At 44.2% G+C, this 17,181-nt stretch overlaps 2 protein-coding genes and 1 long non-coding RNA gene across 4 annotated transcripts; 1 reads left to right on the top strand and 2 right to left on the bottom strand.

Annotated features, from left to right (window-relative positions):
- The first annotated feature begins 550 nt into the window (after positions 1-550).
- On the top strand, positions 551-3,052 carry LOC136530692 (5-pentadecatrienyl resorcinol O-methyltransferase-like). Its single transcript, XM_066523414.1, has 2 exons — positions 551-1,392; positions 2,512-3,052. The coding sequence occupies exons 1-2, from the start codon at positions 586-588 to the stop codon at positions 2,809-2,811; spliced, it is 1,107 nt and encodes a 368-aa protein (XP_066379511.1). The 5' UTR covers positions 551-585; the 3' UTR covers positions 2,812-3,052.
- Positions 3,053-3,760: 708 nt separating this feature from the next.
- Positions 3,761-8,016, bottom strand: LOC136530699 (uncharacterized). 2 transcript variants are annotated; one of them, XR_010777843.1, is made up of 4 exons: positions 7,695-8,016; positions 6,435-6,604; positions 5,414-6,308; positions 3,761-4,162 (listed from the first exon to the last, which is right to left on the bottom strand). It is a non-coding gene; the product is annotated as an uncharacterized lncRNA (long non-coding RNA). The 2 variants fall into 2 exon arrangements; XR_010777842.1 differs by lacking the exon at positions 3,761-4,162 and having other exon boundaries at positions 4,618-6,308.
- Positions 8,017-8,879: 863 nt separating this feature from the next.
- LOC136530683 (protein ALP1-like) lies at positions 8,880-10,248 on the bottom strand. Its single transcript, XM_066523404.1, has 2 exons — positions 10,004-10,248; positions 8,880-9,918 (listed from the first exon to the last, which is right to left on the bottom strand). Exons 1-2 carry the CDS (start codon positions 10,246-10,248, stop codon positions 8,880-8,882), a joined length of 1,284 nt encoding a protein of 427 aa, XP_066379501.1.
- Between the last annotated feature and the right edge of the window lie 6,933 nt (positions 10,249-17,181).

Genomic DNA, 17,181 nt, shown 5'->3' with positions numbered 1-17,181 from the left:
AGCACTTGCACAAATTCTTCAATCAGTTGGATCTTCCATGGGTGCTGTCATGACCCGATCATGACATGTTGCTTATAATGCTCATCATATGCATCTTAATCTCAAACTAAATTTCAACTTGTCCAAGAAGTTGAACCAAAACTGCTCACTGTTGGTTTGGCAGAGAGTCCGTCGCTAGTGACGGAGGGTCCATCATGCCATCTGCATGACCTGATAGAATTCAGCATCTGTCAATGTAAACTCGACCGTGGCGGAGAGTCCGCCAGAACCAGCGGAGGGTCCGCATGTCCATCCCATGCAACAACCCTGAGGTGTCACTTTGTTAGTCTTTTGGACCCCACACCCAGCACCAGCTGTGCATTTCGTGAGAGCCCAAACTAGAGGCCACAGCCAGCTCACTCTTTCGTTCTCACACTCCGTCTCTCACTCTAGTTATTATTTATATATGAGAGAATCAACACATGTTTAGACTTTTAGAGCACCTCATCAAGCAGAACACTATATAAACTGCCTAGCGCTAGCAATCGAGAACCAGAATTAGCCAGCCAGCAGCGTATAGATACGGGACATAGATACGTGGACACGATGGCACTCGTGGAGGAGAGCAGCCAGGACTTGCTCCAAGCTTACGTCGAGCTCTGGCACCAGTCCCTGTGCTACACCAAATCGATGGCGCTCGCCGTGGCGCTGGACCTCCGCATCCCCGACGCCATCCACCACCACGGCGGCGGCGCCACCCTCCCCCAGATCCTCGCTGAGACTGCGCTCCACCCAAATAAGCTTCGCGCCCTACGCAGCCTCATGCGCGCGCTCACCGTCTTCGGCACCTTCAGCGTCCAGCAACCACCAACCAGCGGTGATGATCCAACCGTCGACGCGTCGGGCGAAGCTGTCTACAGGCTGACGGCAGCCTCCCGCTTCCTCGTCAGCGACGAGGTGAGCTCGGCGACCTTGGCTTCCTTCCTGAGCCTGGCGCTCCACCCTATCGCTGTCGCCCCGCACACCCTGGGCATGTGCGCGTGGTTCCGGCAGGAGCAGAACGAGCCGTCCCCTTATGCCCTGGCGTTCCGCCAGACAACCCCGACGATCTGGCAACACGCTGACGACGTAAACGCCTTACTGCACAAAGGCATGGTCCAGGACAGCCGCTTCCTGATGCCAATCGTGCTCAGGGAGTGCGGCGAGGTGTTTCATGGGATCGACTCGTTGGTCGACGTCGCCGGTGGGCATGGTGGTGCCACCGCCATCATCGCCGCTGCCTTCCCGCACCTCAAGTGCAGCGTGCTTGACCTCCCGCACGTTGTCGCTGGTGCTCCATCTGATGGCAACGTGCAGTTTGTCGCAGGCAATATGTTTGAGAGTATTCCACCTGCAACCGCTGTTCTCCTCAAGGTACATCCGTCAATGCTGACTGCTCCCTCCATTTTTCGTTGTATTTGCATTTTGAGATCCATGTCAAACTTGAAAATTTTGACTATCCTTTTTCTTATCTTGGATGAGATGCTTCCTAATACCCAAAATAACTTGATTCCTAAAATCACCTTTAAGTCAAACTATCTTAAATTTGATTAACTTTATAATAAAGAATAATAACATATATGATACCAAACATATATGTTATTATGAAAATATATTTCATGATGTATTAGTAATAATACTAATTTGGTATCATAAATACAAATGCTAGTTTTTAATACAATTTAATTAAGATTAAAATAGTTTGACTTAGAACAACTCTATAAGTTAATTCAGGTTATGTTTTGTTGGGCTCTAGATTTTTCTAGAAACGTTTCGGATGTGGATTATCTCATAAAATGTTTTGTGTGATGAATCGAAATCACTTTACAAAACCATTTGATTATGAGCTTGGATTCTGATTCCCACAAAGTTCTTTTTACATAAAAAATCATATAAATGAAAATAAGCTTCAGAAAAATTCCTAAATTTGTGTGGACGAAGAACAAACTTAAATACAATCTGTTATTATTTGTTACACTTAAAAATAATAATTTAAGAAAAATATGGTCGCTAGTGTATAGCTAGGGGCTGAGCTAGAGTAAATTTGAGGAAGTGCGCTTACCTTGTAAGTGCATACATTTTTATAGGTCTGCGTATATGGTGAAAATTTAATCATACTGCTTTTTTGTTTTTGGGTGGGTGCGTCCACACCCCTTACCTACTGCATAGATCCGCCTCCCAGTGTAGCAAGCACCAAAACAGAATCCTCTGAAATTAGTGTTTAGGACCGTTTCACATGTGTAGTGCAAAATAGAAGAATCGTTTCAACTGTTTCTAAAACGAAAGGCAATGTAATAACTGTGTTTGGCAGTGATTCCAACTTTTTAGCATAAAATCGGAATCGTTCTAGCATTGCCAAACGAACTCTAGTAGAAGTAAAGGGCTCTGACATTATAAGGCCCTATTTGGATCATAGGAACTATCTTTGAACCCAAACACCATGGTCCCTTTTCTTCATTACCTATCGATTAATTTGATGATTACCTATGCCAGACAACTTTACATGACTGGAGTGACGACGAGTGCGTCAAGATATTGAAGAAATGCAGGCAAGCGATATCTCCACGGGATGCAGGAGGGAAGATAATAATCCTGGACATGGTAGTTGGATATGGGGAGCCAAACATAAAGCATCTAGAGACACAGGTTATGTTTGATTTGTATATTTTGTCGGTCAATGGAGCTGAGCGCGACGAACAAGAGTGGAAGAAGATTTTCATTGAAGCTGGATTCAAAGACTACAAAATTCTCCCCGTTGTTGGCGCTCTATCGGTCATCGAGGTCTATCCATGAATGCTTGGTGAACAAAGGCCTCCGTAATAATAAACTCAAGACGCACCGTGAAGGTGCTGCAGTTTTATAAACTGTTCTTTTTACTATACACTTGAGCCTTTGAGAATTTGCAATTTGTAATAATAAAGCTGAGCAACTATGTTCTGTTAATGTGGTCTTGTGGTGCACATTCCACATAATACATATGTAAAAGATGTGCTATATATATGTATAATTTTGTAGTCTTTGAATCCAGCTTCAATAAAAATCTTCTTCTACTCTTGCTTGTCACGCTCAACCATGTATTCGTATGATCATCAGCTAATCTAAGCATAGCAACTTTAGGATATGCCTGCTCCTGTTTAGGATATTCGTTTATTCTTTATTTTCTCTTTTATTCTTGAGATTGGCTTGTGTGTGTCACACTATCCCAATCTTTATCCTGGCTCACCCTGCTATGAACTTTGGTCTATTATACAATCTTGTTATCTTGTCCATGTCTCTACTAGATACTTTTATACCATGCCTTCCTTTGGAAAAATATAAATTAACGATACCTGAATACTTTTGGGTGAAATGCTACAACAGTAAATCCGTACGCTTGCGGAATATTTCTGTATGCATTAAGAAATAGCAATAGCTATCACTTACCTAAGTCTGCGGCTTACCCCACAGATTGTTTGTGATAGTTAGTAGGTGGTGACAGGCCTATGTAATCTCTATATTCAATCACATTTGGGCAAGTTATTAAAATCATAGAACCACTCCTGCTAGGAGCCCTAGCACCCATCTCGTCTCTTTTCATTGCCATTTCTCATCTAGCCATCCCGAAGTGAATAATCTTTTGTTACCTTTTCTTGTTATCATCACCATAAAAATCCTCTCTATCCGACCTATCATATACCCTTGTGCCAATTTAGGATGAAACTCATTCTTTGTTAGATCACTTCACGTTACCTGTGGAAATCGATACATTGGAATACTCGTAGGTGAAAGCTACATTGACAGGCGTGCACTTGCAGTTTTATCTATTTGCCACCGCTGGTGTCAACAGCGTCGCCTCGAACTCCACCAACCGATGCGTCGCCTCTGAAGCTCCGACATTGGCATTCTGCCCCTGACCTTTGCCTCCCGACCCGCCACAACTGAAGCTCTGTCATCGACGTGACGCCCCTAAAGCTTCGTCCCTAAAGTCAGCCTCTCAATGCGCCACCCCAGAAGCATTGCCATCGACCTCCGCCTCCCGACGCATTGCCCCCGATGCCCCGATGTGCCTCCGTCCCCATCAGCTGGTAGATGTTGTTTCGCCCGCCTTCTCTTCTTTCCCGTGGCTGGTGGCTCTTCTCATTGTCCTCACGATCAATGCCCCTTCCTAGGATTCCAGAAGCCAAATCAATATTCATTGATACAACATAGTTTGAGTCATGGCTAATTTCAATACTAAGGCTGATTTGGTATTAACCCAATCCAATTCCATGCCCCCTGAATAACTACATCCAAACGGACCGTGAGGGATTTTAGGGGGTAAGAGATAATTTTGCATTAAATAGTGTATATGTTGATGCATTGTGTAGGTTGTGGTCATGATGTAATCACATTACTGATGCTATTAACCGTATGCTACATTAAAATTAGTATTCTAAAACTGCATCATCACTGTCAGCGTAGAGCCGTAGACAAATCGTTGGTGATATGGTAAAACCTATGGTGATGATCAAGACATCAATGTCGGATAAAATGCCAGCTCGGTGGTGATGATGAAGACATCACCGCCAGATCAAAGGATGCACCGCGTGATGATGAGCTCTGCATCGCCGCGATTATTGCACTTGAAATACATGCTTCAGAGAATGCAGAGGATACAAATTAAGAGAGCTACAGGATGTGATGATGCAATGGCACTCGTTCTTTCACAGTAGTAACAAGAACATGTACTATTGTGATTCTTTCCCCATCCATTCAATTATTCAACAGCAAATGCTGATGACGCTGGTGGGGTCTTAACAACTGCCGAGTGAGCTTGCACGGAGGCAAGAAATAAGACTGAACTTAAAACTCGACCTACAGGGGAAATTTTCCCCTGCGCCCACGGAATTGCGTGTGATTCCACTAACGTACTAGTACACCTTACAATCCACAATCACTGCCCGAGCTAGTACGAAAAAAGTCCAGATGCACATAAAACCATTTCAACCGTCACCCCATTGTGACAAGTTTCACAGTTAAGTCTTACAGTGATGTTAGTCTTGGTTGCTAGCACTGTAATCATGGGCCATACATAGGCTCAAACTGAACTTTCAGTGTTCCGAAGTTCAGTTTCTACAATCTACAAATTGTAACTTTCTGTTGCGAAGGTCCGTGTTAACATTGCCATTCAGAACGGTTAGCCACACAATATCACCCCAACGGAGGACATGATATTCAATAACATACACCCCATAAACTTTAACAGACAGCATTAGTTTGAGAACAATTTCCATTAACATGAAAAGCAAATCAGACACAAATGAGCTTGCAGGAAAAAAAATAAGTGAACTCCAGCTCACCCCGTACAACCTGCAAAAAAAGAAACTCAAGGTGATCCATTTAACAGATTCGCCCACCGTAAAATGTCCTATCATACCATATTGCAAGTCTCCAAACCCTGTAGTCACTCTCCCGGCTGCTGAGGATGCTCATCCACCTGCTTATGGACCTAGTATCACAAGACTAATTGCAAATAGTGCAACCCAACTCGTCACATGACCTGCAATCAGTGTTATGTACACACACAGAAGTAGAACAATAGCAGCATCATTCAATGCAGATGAAATATGCTTAATGATTGGTATAAGTTGGTATGCAAAGCAGTACAAAAAAATTACATGGTCCCATGGACAAGTTAGATTTAATATTTTGGAAGGAGTGTTTTATTCAATAGGTATAGGTAGTCAAACTTGTTGAACATGGAAGGTATAGGGGCACACAATGGCACAACATGTTCTAACTTTTAACCCTGTGCGCCCTTTGAATTCAGATACAGAAAACACACAAGAGCTAAATAGCAATGTGCTTCATGGTGCAAACTGAACTAATCAACTGTGAAGCAACCCAAGATCAACACGGCGTTATGCATCTTGACATGGCAACTCTTAAGTTTGAATTGTGTAACAGCCCACTGAGCCCATGACCAACGGAATGACTACTATCATGACAGTATTTTTGTCAGTGCAGGCTTGAATACTTTTTTTCTTTTAGAAAGGCGGCAAAAGCTTTGCCATATTTTTATTAGACGATATGCAGGCTTGAATACTATGGGATGAAAAGATGGTAAATTTGACTGTATTAATCAAATGGCACCTTCACATCCTCCCCCAAAAAATATATTCATGCTAGTGGCAGCATGGTAAGCATGCTGACTGTGTGAATGGAGAACTAGAGTAAAATTGTACCTGAAAATGCACTATTGTTGATTTGACAGCTCTCATGCTCAAATAGAAATCATAGAAAATATCCTTCCTCTCCACTTGTTTGTATTCCTTCCATAAACAAAACAAACATATCAGGCATTACATAAACATAAAGTAGAGTTAATTGTATTTGACAAAAATTCCAGAAGTAGCGAGCATGAAAATGAAAATGGAAATGTGACAAAAGGATCTAACCTGTTCTAACCCGCTGCGCGACCTCGTGAGGTTCTTATAGCTCTTGTATTCTTTCAACCTCATCTGACGATACTGGTCCCTAGTGTAGTCCAGTCTTTCCCAGGGTATCCCTTGCATATCTTTCCCTTTTTAAAGTCCAAGGCTGAAGTATCACCCATCTGCTCATGCTGCTGTAGAAAAAATATACACTTGAGTAAAATTCCATCACATGAGACTGAATGGACAATTTTAGACATTGATGTAGGTGGAACGTAGTTTTTGAATTAAATTGTCTGAAAGACAGCACCACATCTCAGTCAACGAGTCTTCTGTATTTACCACCTGACTTGTCCACCTTAGAACCACGGACTTGATTTAGGGGCTAAAGTTTAGCCATGTCACATCGGACGTTCGAATGCTAACTAGGACTAAACATGAGCTAATTATAAAACTAATTAGCAAATGTTTACTATAACACTACATTGTCAAATCATGGACTAATTAGACTTAATAGATTCGTCTCGCAAATTAGCATCGATATGTGTAATTAGTTTTATAATTAATCTATGTTTAATACTCCTAATTGGTATCAAAGATTCAACGTGACGAGACTAAACTTTTGCCAAAGGAAACAAACACATACGTATAGTCTAGTACTATTGTGTAACAAGTAATACCTTGACCCATCTGATTTTTTGTACTCAAGTCAATCCAATAGACCTGATCTATGAGGACAAATCCAAGTATCCAATTCTCATTACCCCCGAGTCAATAACTTAGTAGAACTAAACTTCCTTTTTTTCACGGGGAAGAACTGAACTGAACTTTCTCTTATAGATAAGGAAAAAAAAGATTCCACCAACCTATTGGGTTGTCTAGATAAACCCCTAGAATTTCTATTTAATTTAACCTGCTCCCCTGTTTTAGTTTGTCCTATCTACCCTTCAATAATACTTCCATTTGACTCTTTTTTTTTATGTTTCTCCTCATAAAAGATGGATTCTAAGTTACAGATTTTGAGAGGTGATTGCGGATATGACATGTCTTATGTTAGAAAAAATATTATGAATTTTTATAACTATTTTCTATGTAGGGTTAATTTTTATTAGGTGCCTTAACCTATCAAAATAATGATGACATAGGCTACGATGTCCACTATCATGCCACAAAAGTTGGAACTTAAATTCAAACGAACTAGTTGGAAAGGCAAACTTGACACGAACCGTAACGAACACAGGGATGAAACAGACTAGATAAGGGTACTGACTACTGAGGCGATACCTGCAGGCCGGACGCACCGCCGCTGGTGGTGGTGGCAGGGGAGGGGAAGCCGTCATGGAAATGGAAGTCGTCCAAGTAGACCTCGTAGCCGCAGTCGGCGACGAGCTCCAAGTCGTCGCACAGGTCGTGCGCCATACTAGACTAGTATCGATCGGCCCAGATCTTCGTGGGGTCTTGGTTCGATTTGTTGATCCGAGCGAGGAGAAGCAATCGCGAGGCGAAGGCGAGGTCGGAGCTGCCGTGCCCACGGCGATCTATGTGTGGTGTTGCGCTGCTACTTTTTGTAGCAGAAATAGAGAGCGAGGATCAGCGTTGCAGAGGAGGGAGGTCCTCTTCTCTTGCGAAAAATCAGAAACAGGGGACAATAGTATTTGGATATCCAATTAAATAGTCTACAGCTCCGTTCGCGCTGATATTTTTATATTTTGGTCTCTTTTGAAAACGTTTTTTACAAAAAGACCCTAACCAAAATGTTTGCTGAAAATAGATCATTTTTAGGCGTCTTAGAGCAACTCCAACAGTTTGGGATTTTTTGTTTCCCAAATCTTGGAGTTTGGCAACTCCCCAAATGTTATGGCAAAAGAAAAAAAAGTCAATCTCCAATAATTTCTCATAATTGACTCGCCAAAATGAAAAGTTGGGCCCACGATCTTGTTTTTTGCTGCGGGAAGACGCTTTTCCGCGCGAAATCTTTCGCGTCGTCGCGCCAAGAAGCCGCCGCCACGGACTTCCATCCCTCGTGCGGTTCCTTCACGGCGTCTGGACGTCACAGCCGGGCTTCTCCTCCTCCCGCCGGCCATCACCGTCCCTGTTGCCTTGCACGTCGGATTTGGCCACTAGTACCTGGCAGTCGACCACCAGCACCTCCCAGGCGGCCTCCACGAGCTCACAGCCGGCACATCTCCCAGGTTTGTGCTGCGTTGATCAATAACTTGCGGGTGGTTGGGATCAGTTGTTTGATCTTGTCCAATTGTCATTCACAGGCGGGTTAGTCGACGTCATGAGTGGTTTCAAATCACTTCTCCAAAGAGAGTTGGATGACGATTCACTGATAGCACACAGAATTTACAGGTAACACACAGCATACTCAATGTACTGATAACGCACTTTAAAAAAATATTATTCATTACAGTAGACTGATAACATAAAATGATCTTAACAATTAAATGAAAATGTAATATGTAGCTAATATAAATCTGGATGATGGTTCCATAGGTGCTCGATGAGGTCTTCTTTCAATTGAAAATGTGCTTCCTGGTCTCTAATCCTTTTATGAGCATTAATAAATTCTACAAGTGGTCGAGTAGCCTGGCCACGATTAGGTTGCACATTTTGACCACCATAATCGAACCGCTCATCAGGGTCGACGAATCCTTCATCTTCAACAATCATATTGTGCATGATCACACAGGCCCTCATGATCAAAGCAAGTGTCTCTGTGTCCCACAAGCGAGCTGGTCCTCGAACAATGGCAAACCTAGATTGTAGAACCCCGAAAGCTCTTTCCACATCCTTCCTCGCTGTTTCTTGTGCTTTGGCAAAATATTTGTTCTTGTTCCCCATAGGTAGAGAGATGGACTTGACTAAAGTAGCCCATGAGGGGTATATACCATCTGCTAGATAATATCCCATGGTGTAATCATGACCATTAATGGTGTAGTTCACATCTGGAGCTCTACCCTCTGTCAGGTTTGCAAATAACGGAGACCGATGAAGGACATTGATGTCATTATGTGACCCAGGCATTCCAAAAAAGGCATGCCATATCCAAAGGTCATTCGAAGCAACAGCTTCTAAAATAATAGTGGGCTTCTCCACATGCCCCTTGTACTGACCCTGATGTTCGACTGGACAATTCTTCCACGCCCAATGCATACAGTCAATGGACCCTAGCATTCCAGGAAAACCCCTTCTCTCACCGAGTGCCAGTAAGCGTGCCGTGTCTGCCTCATTGGGATGTCTCAGGTACTCATCTTCAAATAAATCAACAACTGCAGCAACGAACCTACGTAGGCTCTCAAGTGCAGTACTCTCTCCAATACGAACATACTCATCTGTAGCATCAGCGGGAACCCCATATGTGAGCATACGAAATGCAGCAGTGACTTTTTGGAAGCAACTTAATCCAAGTACGTTGGCCGCATTTCTTTTTTGCACAAAGTAATCATCATGTGACTCAACAGCATTCATTATGCGTAGTAAAAGCTCCCTACTCATCCTATACCTAAAGAAAAATAAACAAAAGTTTAATAACACATATAATACTTAAGTGCATAGTACGGGGCAATCAAAGGTGAATGACCACAAACCTCCGACGGAATAAATGTGGTCCGTACGTTGGATTATCCACCAAATAATCTTGAAACATCCTTCGATGGCCGCCTTCTCTATCTCGATAAATAACAGCATGGCCAGGGACAGAACCACCAGGTCTTCGTTTATGACCCGAAAATGTTTGGACAATTGCAGCAGCTGCGATGATGAAATAATCATCGTCGTCTGAAGATGAATCATCCTCCAATTCTCTTTGGAGAAGTGATTTGACACCAGTCATGACGTCGCCTGAAAATGACAATTATACAACAAGGAGTCGCGACACGAAAGAGACGACGCGAGTAAAAATGAATTGAAAACAAGTATACAGTATCATCACGTCGGCCATCACCAACAGCGGCAAAAGCAGGCATAGCAGCACGTCGGCCATCATCACTTGGCCAATGAATTGAAAACAAATATACAGTATCATCACATCGGCCATCACCAACAGCGGCAAAAGCAGGCATAGCAGCACGTCGGCCATCATCACTTGGCCATCACCGGGCCATAGCAGCACGTCGGCCAGCAGCACGTCGGGCATCAGCACGTCTACAATCCACCATGCCGCGACCCTAAACCCTATCTGCTACGGTCTACTCGGCCATTAGCGCGGCAAGCAGGTAAACCACCATGCCGCAACCCTAAACCCTATCTGAACCCTACCAGCGGAATCGAGAATTGGATGAGTCGTCCATACCTCAACCCTACAGCCGCCACCGTGGATGATATGGATTGCCGCTGGCGTGGTCTCCCTTGGATGTGGATCGTCGTCAATGATGAGGATTGCTACTCGGCTTCGTATTCAGGAGATGTGGATCGCCGTCGCATGATGAAGGCCTTTGCGCGCGTGGGAAGAAGAAGCCCTTCGCGCGCACGGGAAAGGGCCGGCGGCGTGCGTGGAGTCGCGATGCACAGTCGTAGAACAGCGCGCATATATCCGCGCTTGGGAGGGTTTTTTCCCAAGTTGCCAAAGATGGGTAGGAGGGATGGGAAACTATTGGACAGTGTTTTTTGTCAATTTGCCAAAAATTGAAGGATGGGGAGGAGGGATGGCAAACTGTTGGAGTTGCTCTTAGGACATGACGCCAAGATATGAGGGTCGGCGTCGACTGACACGACGCCGAGGTCTTGCCATGTCACGGACGACCCCGGTCGACGGCGACACGGTGGCGCATGGGGCCCAGTACGTCGACGTTGGGTCATTCAACGCCACAGGCCCAACCTCGGCGTGTAGTCACACCACGCCGAGCTAGCTGTACAATGAGATTCAAAACGCAATTCTACCCCAAAAATGCGACTGAACATAAATCTTTGTCCTTTCGTACCTCCTGATCTGTTTAGTTCTGGCACAAAATGTAGTAACAAGAGTTGTAGATCTATATGAGTACTATAACTTTTCTTAAAGGTTCAAAGTCTTATTTGGTCTGGTTGGAGAGATACAAGGCTCCAAAGTGGGGTACATGAAAACTGAAATCCTGAATTCAGTCATCCAGACTTAGCCAAATTTTGAGCTCCCCAAAACAGTCATGGATTCCAACTTTAGGGCTCGTTTTGACTTTCTTACAAGCTTATCTAGCTCTTGGTCCAAAAATAAAGTTTGTTCTACTCCACTCAAACTTCAACTTTTATTTAAGGTGCAACTCCATAAAAGCACTGTAAGCAATTGGTCAACACCGGTCAAAATAGCATCACGGTAAAGCTCAATTTAGAGTTTTTGACCGATTGAGGCATTTTCTTGACCTTTGCTCAACATGAATCCTTCATGACTTTTGTTGTAGAGTTCATCTAGAGTCATTTGGGCAAGGTTGCAAGGTTTGGTTGATGACACATGTTCTCATTCACTTAGTAAGACCATTCCAACAAGGATATAACTTATCATTTCAGGTGACTTTTTGATTCCAAACTTCATGAAACTTTTCCAGTGACTTTTCATATGGTAATCATGATACTTGGCTCAGATTTTAGCAATCACCAAATAGCTATGTGAAGGTACTCTCATTAATGGTTTCTAACTTAGCTCAATATCCGCTAAAAGTTGTGAAAATGCACTACTGTAGGAAAAAAGAGAGACAAGGAGAAAATGATGGAGCATTAGACAAGGAGCGAGCTAAAAGATCCAAAGACTTCATATGCTTCTTTTGTGCATGGACTATGTATGCATTGGACCTTATGTAATGCACTATGTATGGACCTTGTACTATGTTTGGACTATGTTGGATGATTGATGAAGCATATGTATGGACTATGTATGGATGTTGAATGTGTTGGACCTTATGTATGTATGGATGTTGAATGAATGTGTATGTCGGTGTGGTCATTTGTTATGTGAAATTCTATATGCTCATGTATTCTGTGTATTATACGCTCAGTTCATTGTTTTGGTGAACCCAGGCTATCGGCGTCAATTGAACACACGCCGAGGGTGGGCACCTCGGCATTTAGTCAATTGACGCCAACCCCTGGTACATACTAGAATCCTTTGCCTCGAAGCGACGAGGTGCCCAAGCTCGGCATTCCGTAATTTGACGCCGAACCGTTAATCTCGGCGTGGGTCGACTCAGCGCCGAGGTTTGGCCCAAACCTGGCGTGGGCTGTGGGAATCCAAACCCTAGGGTTGGCGTGGGCCGAATCAATGCCATGGTCTTCTATCTTGGCGTCGTCCGACTTGACGCCGAGCCTATAAATCATAAAAAAGAAAGAATAAAGTATTAAACTAAACCTTTGGTATAGGTTGAAATCCTATTTGCATGATTCAAATGAAAAATCTTTCTCAACGATTCCTCTTCTACTAACACGAGTTATACTAATAAGAGTAGACATGCTATATTTATGTTTGTTCCTGCAGGGAAAACCGAAGATTGGTTCGATTTCAATCCCCTATTTTTAGAGAGAGTCAAATCTTTTTTTTAGTTTGGAAATCAACCATAGTACATGAAACTTAGAGATAGGTAAACTGCAATTTATGAAATAGCGAATGCACAACGATTACACTCACATCAAAACTAACAATGGCATGTCGCAAACTAAACCTAGCATGCCTTAGGGGATTGAAAGAAACAAGTGATACAGACGTTGCAAAGGTACTACGATTACACACTCACATGAAAACTAACAATGGCATGTTGCAAACTAAACCTAGCATGCCTTAGGAGATTGAAAAGAACAACTCATACAAGCATTCCACATTCGGATTGACTAACAAAGGTTGGTCCTAATAATGCTCCCACATATTGAACTGAGTTGTGCCTTCCCCATAGTATCCTCCAGTTGACGGTGGCGGTGGCGGTGGAGAAGGAGGCCCGTGCTTCTTATGGTACGGGCACTGGCAGTTCGGATTATTGCATAGTGCCTCCTCTGCATCATTGCTGTTGTCATCGTCCGACGTGTCCCTGTTACCACTTCCAGGGCCATACTCTAGGTCAAAGATGCGTCCCTGTAGATATGTGATGTACTGTTGATGGGGATAGATAGGAGCAGGGTCGACCCATCTAGTGAAGCCACAGTTATCTAGACAGCTTGAATCCTGAAAACCCATCTACCAATAAGTACTACTACAAACCAAATGCAAATCTAAAAAAGGAGAGAGTTCAAAGGAAATACAAATCCTCGCGGGCATCTGAAGAAACGACGGCCTCCACCGTCACAGTCGTCGTACATCTGCACAACACAATCCAAACCGTGGCGGCATTTTGGCCAATCTTCAATGCGCTTGTCGTATGATCTAAAAGGTCTCTCATGGGTGAAGTCACTCTTCCTCTCCAAAGGAAATTCATCTATTGGTTCTTCAAAAGAATCAGGACCCAGAGAACCCTCCCACACAATCGGAGGTCCCTTCCTCACCCCCTTTCCTCTCCCTCCGCCGAAACCCTTTCCACTCGAGCAACCTCCGCTTGACATTTGCTAAAACTAAACCCATGAGAGTACATGTGTCATATCCTTGTTGGAATGGTCTTATTAAGTCACCTGAAATTTAGAGTCACTGGAAAAGTTTCATGAAGTTTGGAATCAAAAAGTCACCTGAAATGATAAGTTATATCCTTGTTGGAATGGTCTTATTAAGTGAATGAGAACATGTGTCATCAACCAAACCTTGCAACCTTGCCCAAATGACTCTAGATGAACTCTACAACAAAAGTCATGAAGGATTCATGTTGAGCAAAGGTCAAGAAAATACCTCAATCGGTCAAAAACTCTAAATTGAGCTTTACCGTGATGCTATTTTGACCGGTGTTGACCAATTGCTTACAGTGCTTTTATGGAGTTGCACCTTAAATAAAAGTTGAAGTTTGAGTGGAGTAGAACAAACTTTGTTTTTTGGACCAAGAGCTAGATAAACTTGTAAGAAAGTCAAAATGAGCCCTAAAGTTAGAATCCATGACTGTTTTGGGGAGTTCAAAATTTGGCTAAGTCTGGATGACTGAATTCAGGATTTCAGTTTTCATGTACCCCACTTTGGAGCCTTGTATCTCTCCAACCAGACCAAATAAGACTTTGAACCTTTAAGAAAAGTTGTAGTACTCATATAGATCTACAACTCTTGTTACTACATTTTGTGCCAGAACTAAACAGATCAGGAGGTACGAAAGGACAAAGATTTATGTTCAGTCGCGTTTTTAGGGTAGAATTGCATTTTAAATCTCATTGTACAGCTAGCTCGGCGTGGTGTGACTACACGCCGAGGTTGGGCCTGTGGCGTTGAATGACCCGACGCCGACGTACTGGGCCCCATGCGCCACCGTGTCGCCGTCGACCGGGGTCGTTCGTGACGTGGCAAGACCTCGGCGTCGTGTCAGTCGACGCCGACCCTCATACCTTGGCATCATGTCCTAAGACGCCTAAAAATGGTCTATTTTCAGCAAACGTTTTGGCTGGGGTCTTTTTGTAAAAAATGTTTTCAAAAGGGACCAAAATACAAAAATATCACCCGTTCGCGTGCCCTTAAATCCGGTTTGATCCGTTTCTTTTTTTATCCGAAACAATATTTTTCTCTCACAAATTCCTCCAGATTCATTCAGATTCCTTCAGATTCCTTCAAATTCCTCCAAACGAACTGGATGAGGACATCTTTTTCACTAAAATCTTTATCCTATCAATACGGAAGATATAAAGATACTTCAGAGATACTCTTATGGACATAAAGTTGGAGACTAAACTGATGTCATTGTTGTTTACTGTGTTGCAGGAAGCCAGAGCTGATCATGCTGGCCATGGCTACGTTCTGGCGGTGGTATTGCCCTTGGCCCTCCGCCCTTACCGTCCCTGTTGCCAGCGGGAGGCGGGTCGGTACCTTCTTTAGAGCATCTATAGGAGTTTGGAATACCTTACTTAGAGCCTATTTGGTATAGCTCCATCCTCAAAAACTGAATTTGAATATGTGATTCACCGGAGAGCAGCTCCACTGGTGGATCTGAGATCCACCACGGAACTATTTGGGTAATAAAGTAGATCCAGATCCACACAGGGGCATTTTGAAGGGAATGGATAGATTTGCCCTTGGAATAGGCCCCACATATCAGTGTCCTTCGCAGTCTTCTTTCTCCTCCAACGCATGTACGCGGCCGGGCGTTCTTCGTAGCACAGGCAGGGCCGGGCACGTGGCGAGACGACTCCCGTGAGGTGCGGCCGGGCACGTGGCCGGCGGCTCTCACGCGTCTCACGGGGCCGCGCCTCATGGGGCTCGGCGGAGCTCGCTCCTCACAGGTGGACAGGGCTCGGCGGATCTCGCGTGGGTCCTGGCGGAGCGCGTGGTGGATGAGGGCGGGGAGCCGCCGGAGCGCGTGGGTGACGAGGGCGGGGCGAGCGCGTAGTTGATGAGGGCTAGCGAGCGCGCATGGTGGAGCGCCACTAGAGTGCGTGGCAGCCACCGGCGGGATCAGTGCTCTGCTCTGTCGCGACGGCGGGACGGGCGCGCGGCCGGGTCCGGAGCTAGCAGGCGCGGGGCCATGGCCGGAGGTCGCAGGTGCGGCGGTGGTACGGGCGTGGCCGCGCATGGACGCGGTGGCAGGGCCAGCTCCTGCGTCGTGGAAGACGAGGCGCGCGCGGCCATGATTGCGACGGTGGGAGAGGAAGCGCTCGCGGCGATGTAGGTCGCAGGCGGTCGCGATTGCGGTGGAAGGAGAAGAAATCGCGTCGGGAGGAAGAGGAAAGAAATAAAAACGAACCGGTAAATTGTGTAAGGAGTGGCTGTGGTGGGTAATTTTTTTTCAACTCCATCAATTTCAGTTTGGTAGAGCACCCCTCGAGGAGATCCACCAAATTGGTGAATCTGGCTCTCAGATCACCCTTTTGGTGAATTCAGATTTGGTGGAGCTAGAGTGTTTGACAAACTTTTTGTGGAGTAGAGCTGTTTTTGGTGGACATGGAGTTAGGGAGCTATCCCAAATAGGTCCTTACTAAACTAATTGATCTAGCAAGTTAACAGAATAAATAGGAACCTTAAATTTTATTCTTTTACAACAGCATGCTATAATAACTTCCTAAATGATTATGCATTGGGAATCCCAAACTATTTCTAATCAACAAAACTTTCTCATTTGGAAACTTTTTTTTAATTTACTCAGATATACAGTTCCTTTAGACTACCAAAACTTACGAGCTAAAGAGAATATTTAGCATCTTTTTATTTTTATTAAAGAGCTTTTTTACTAAATTATTAGATGATACTTTTTTTACTTAAAAAATAAAAATAAAAAGTTGTTTTATAAAACTCGGAGCGCCACCTGTGATCGCCAATCTGCCCATCGCCTAGGACGTTGTATGTCACACCGAAACAAACGAGCATGCAGTCGCTGATTGGCCGGCCGGTGTCGCGACTCGCAGACTTTAGACGGTCTTTGTCGGTGTGCGACTTGAAGCAAGCGGCAGTCTTTGTCGTTTGATGGTTTCAGTCAGCTTCCCTCGAGGCAAAGCGCACAAAGAAGAGGGTGATCTGCACCACTGTCACTGCTTAGTATGTCACAAATGCTGACCGTTTGCGTACCCTTAAACCCGACTTGATCTGCTTCTTTTTTTATTCGGAACAGTGTTTTCCTCTCACAAATTCCTCCAGATTCATCCAAAACCATCCAGATTCCTCCAAATTCCTCCAAGCGAACGGGGTCATACGTTTTCCCCTTCCAATCAGGTCTCACATAAAATCTATTTCCTGTGCTCTTGGTTCCTCCGTTCTAAA

Source organism: Miscanthus floridulus, chromosome 2, assembly GCF_019320115.1.
Source record: "Miscanthus floridulus cultivar M001 chromosome 2, ASM1932011v1, whole genome shotgun sequence".
NCBI lineage: Eukaryota > Viridiplantae > Streptophyta > Magnoliopsida > Poales > Poaceae > Miscanthus > Miscanthus floridulus.
This window is presented reverse-complemented; position numbering and strand designations above follow the sequence as displayed.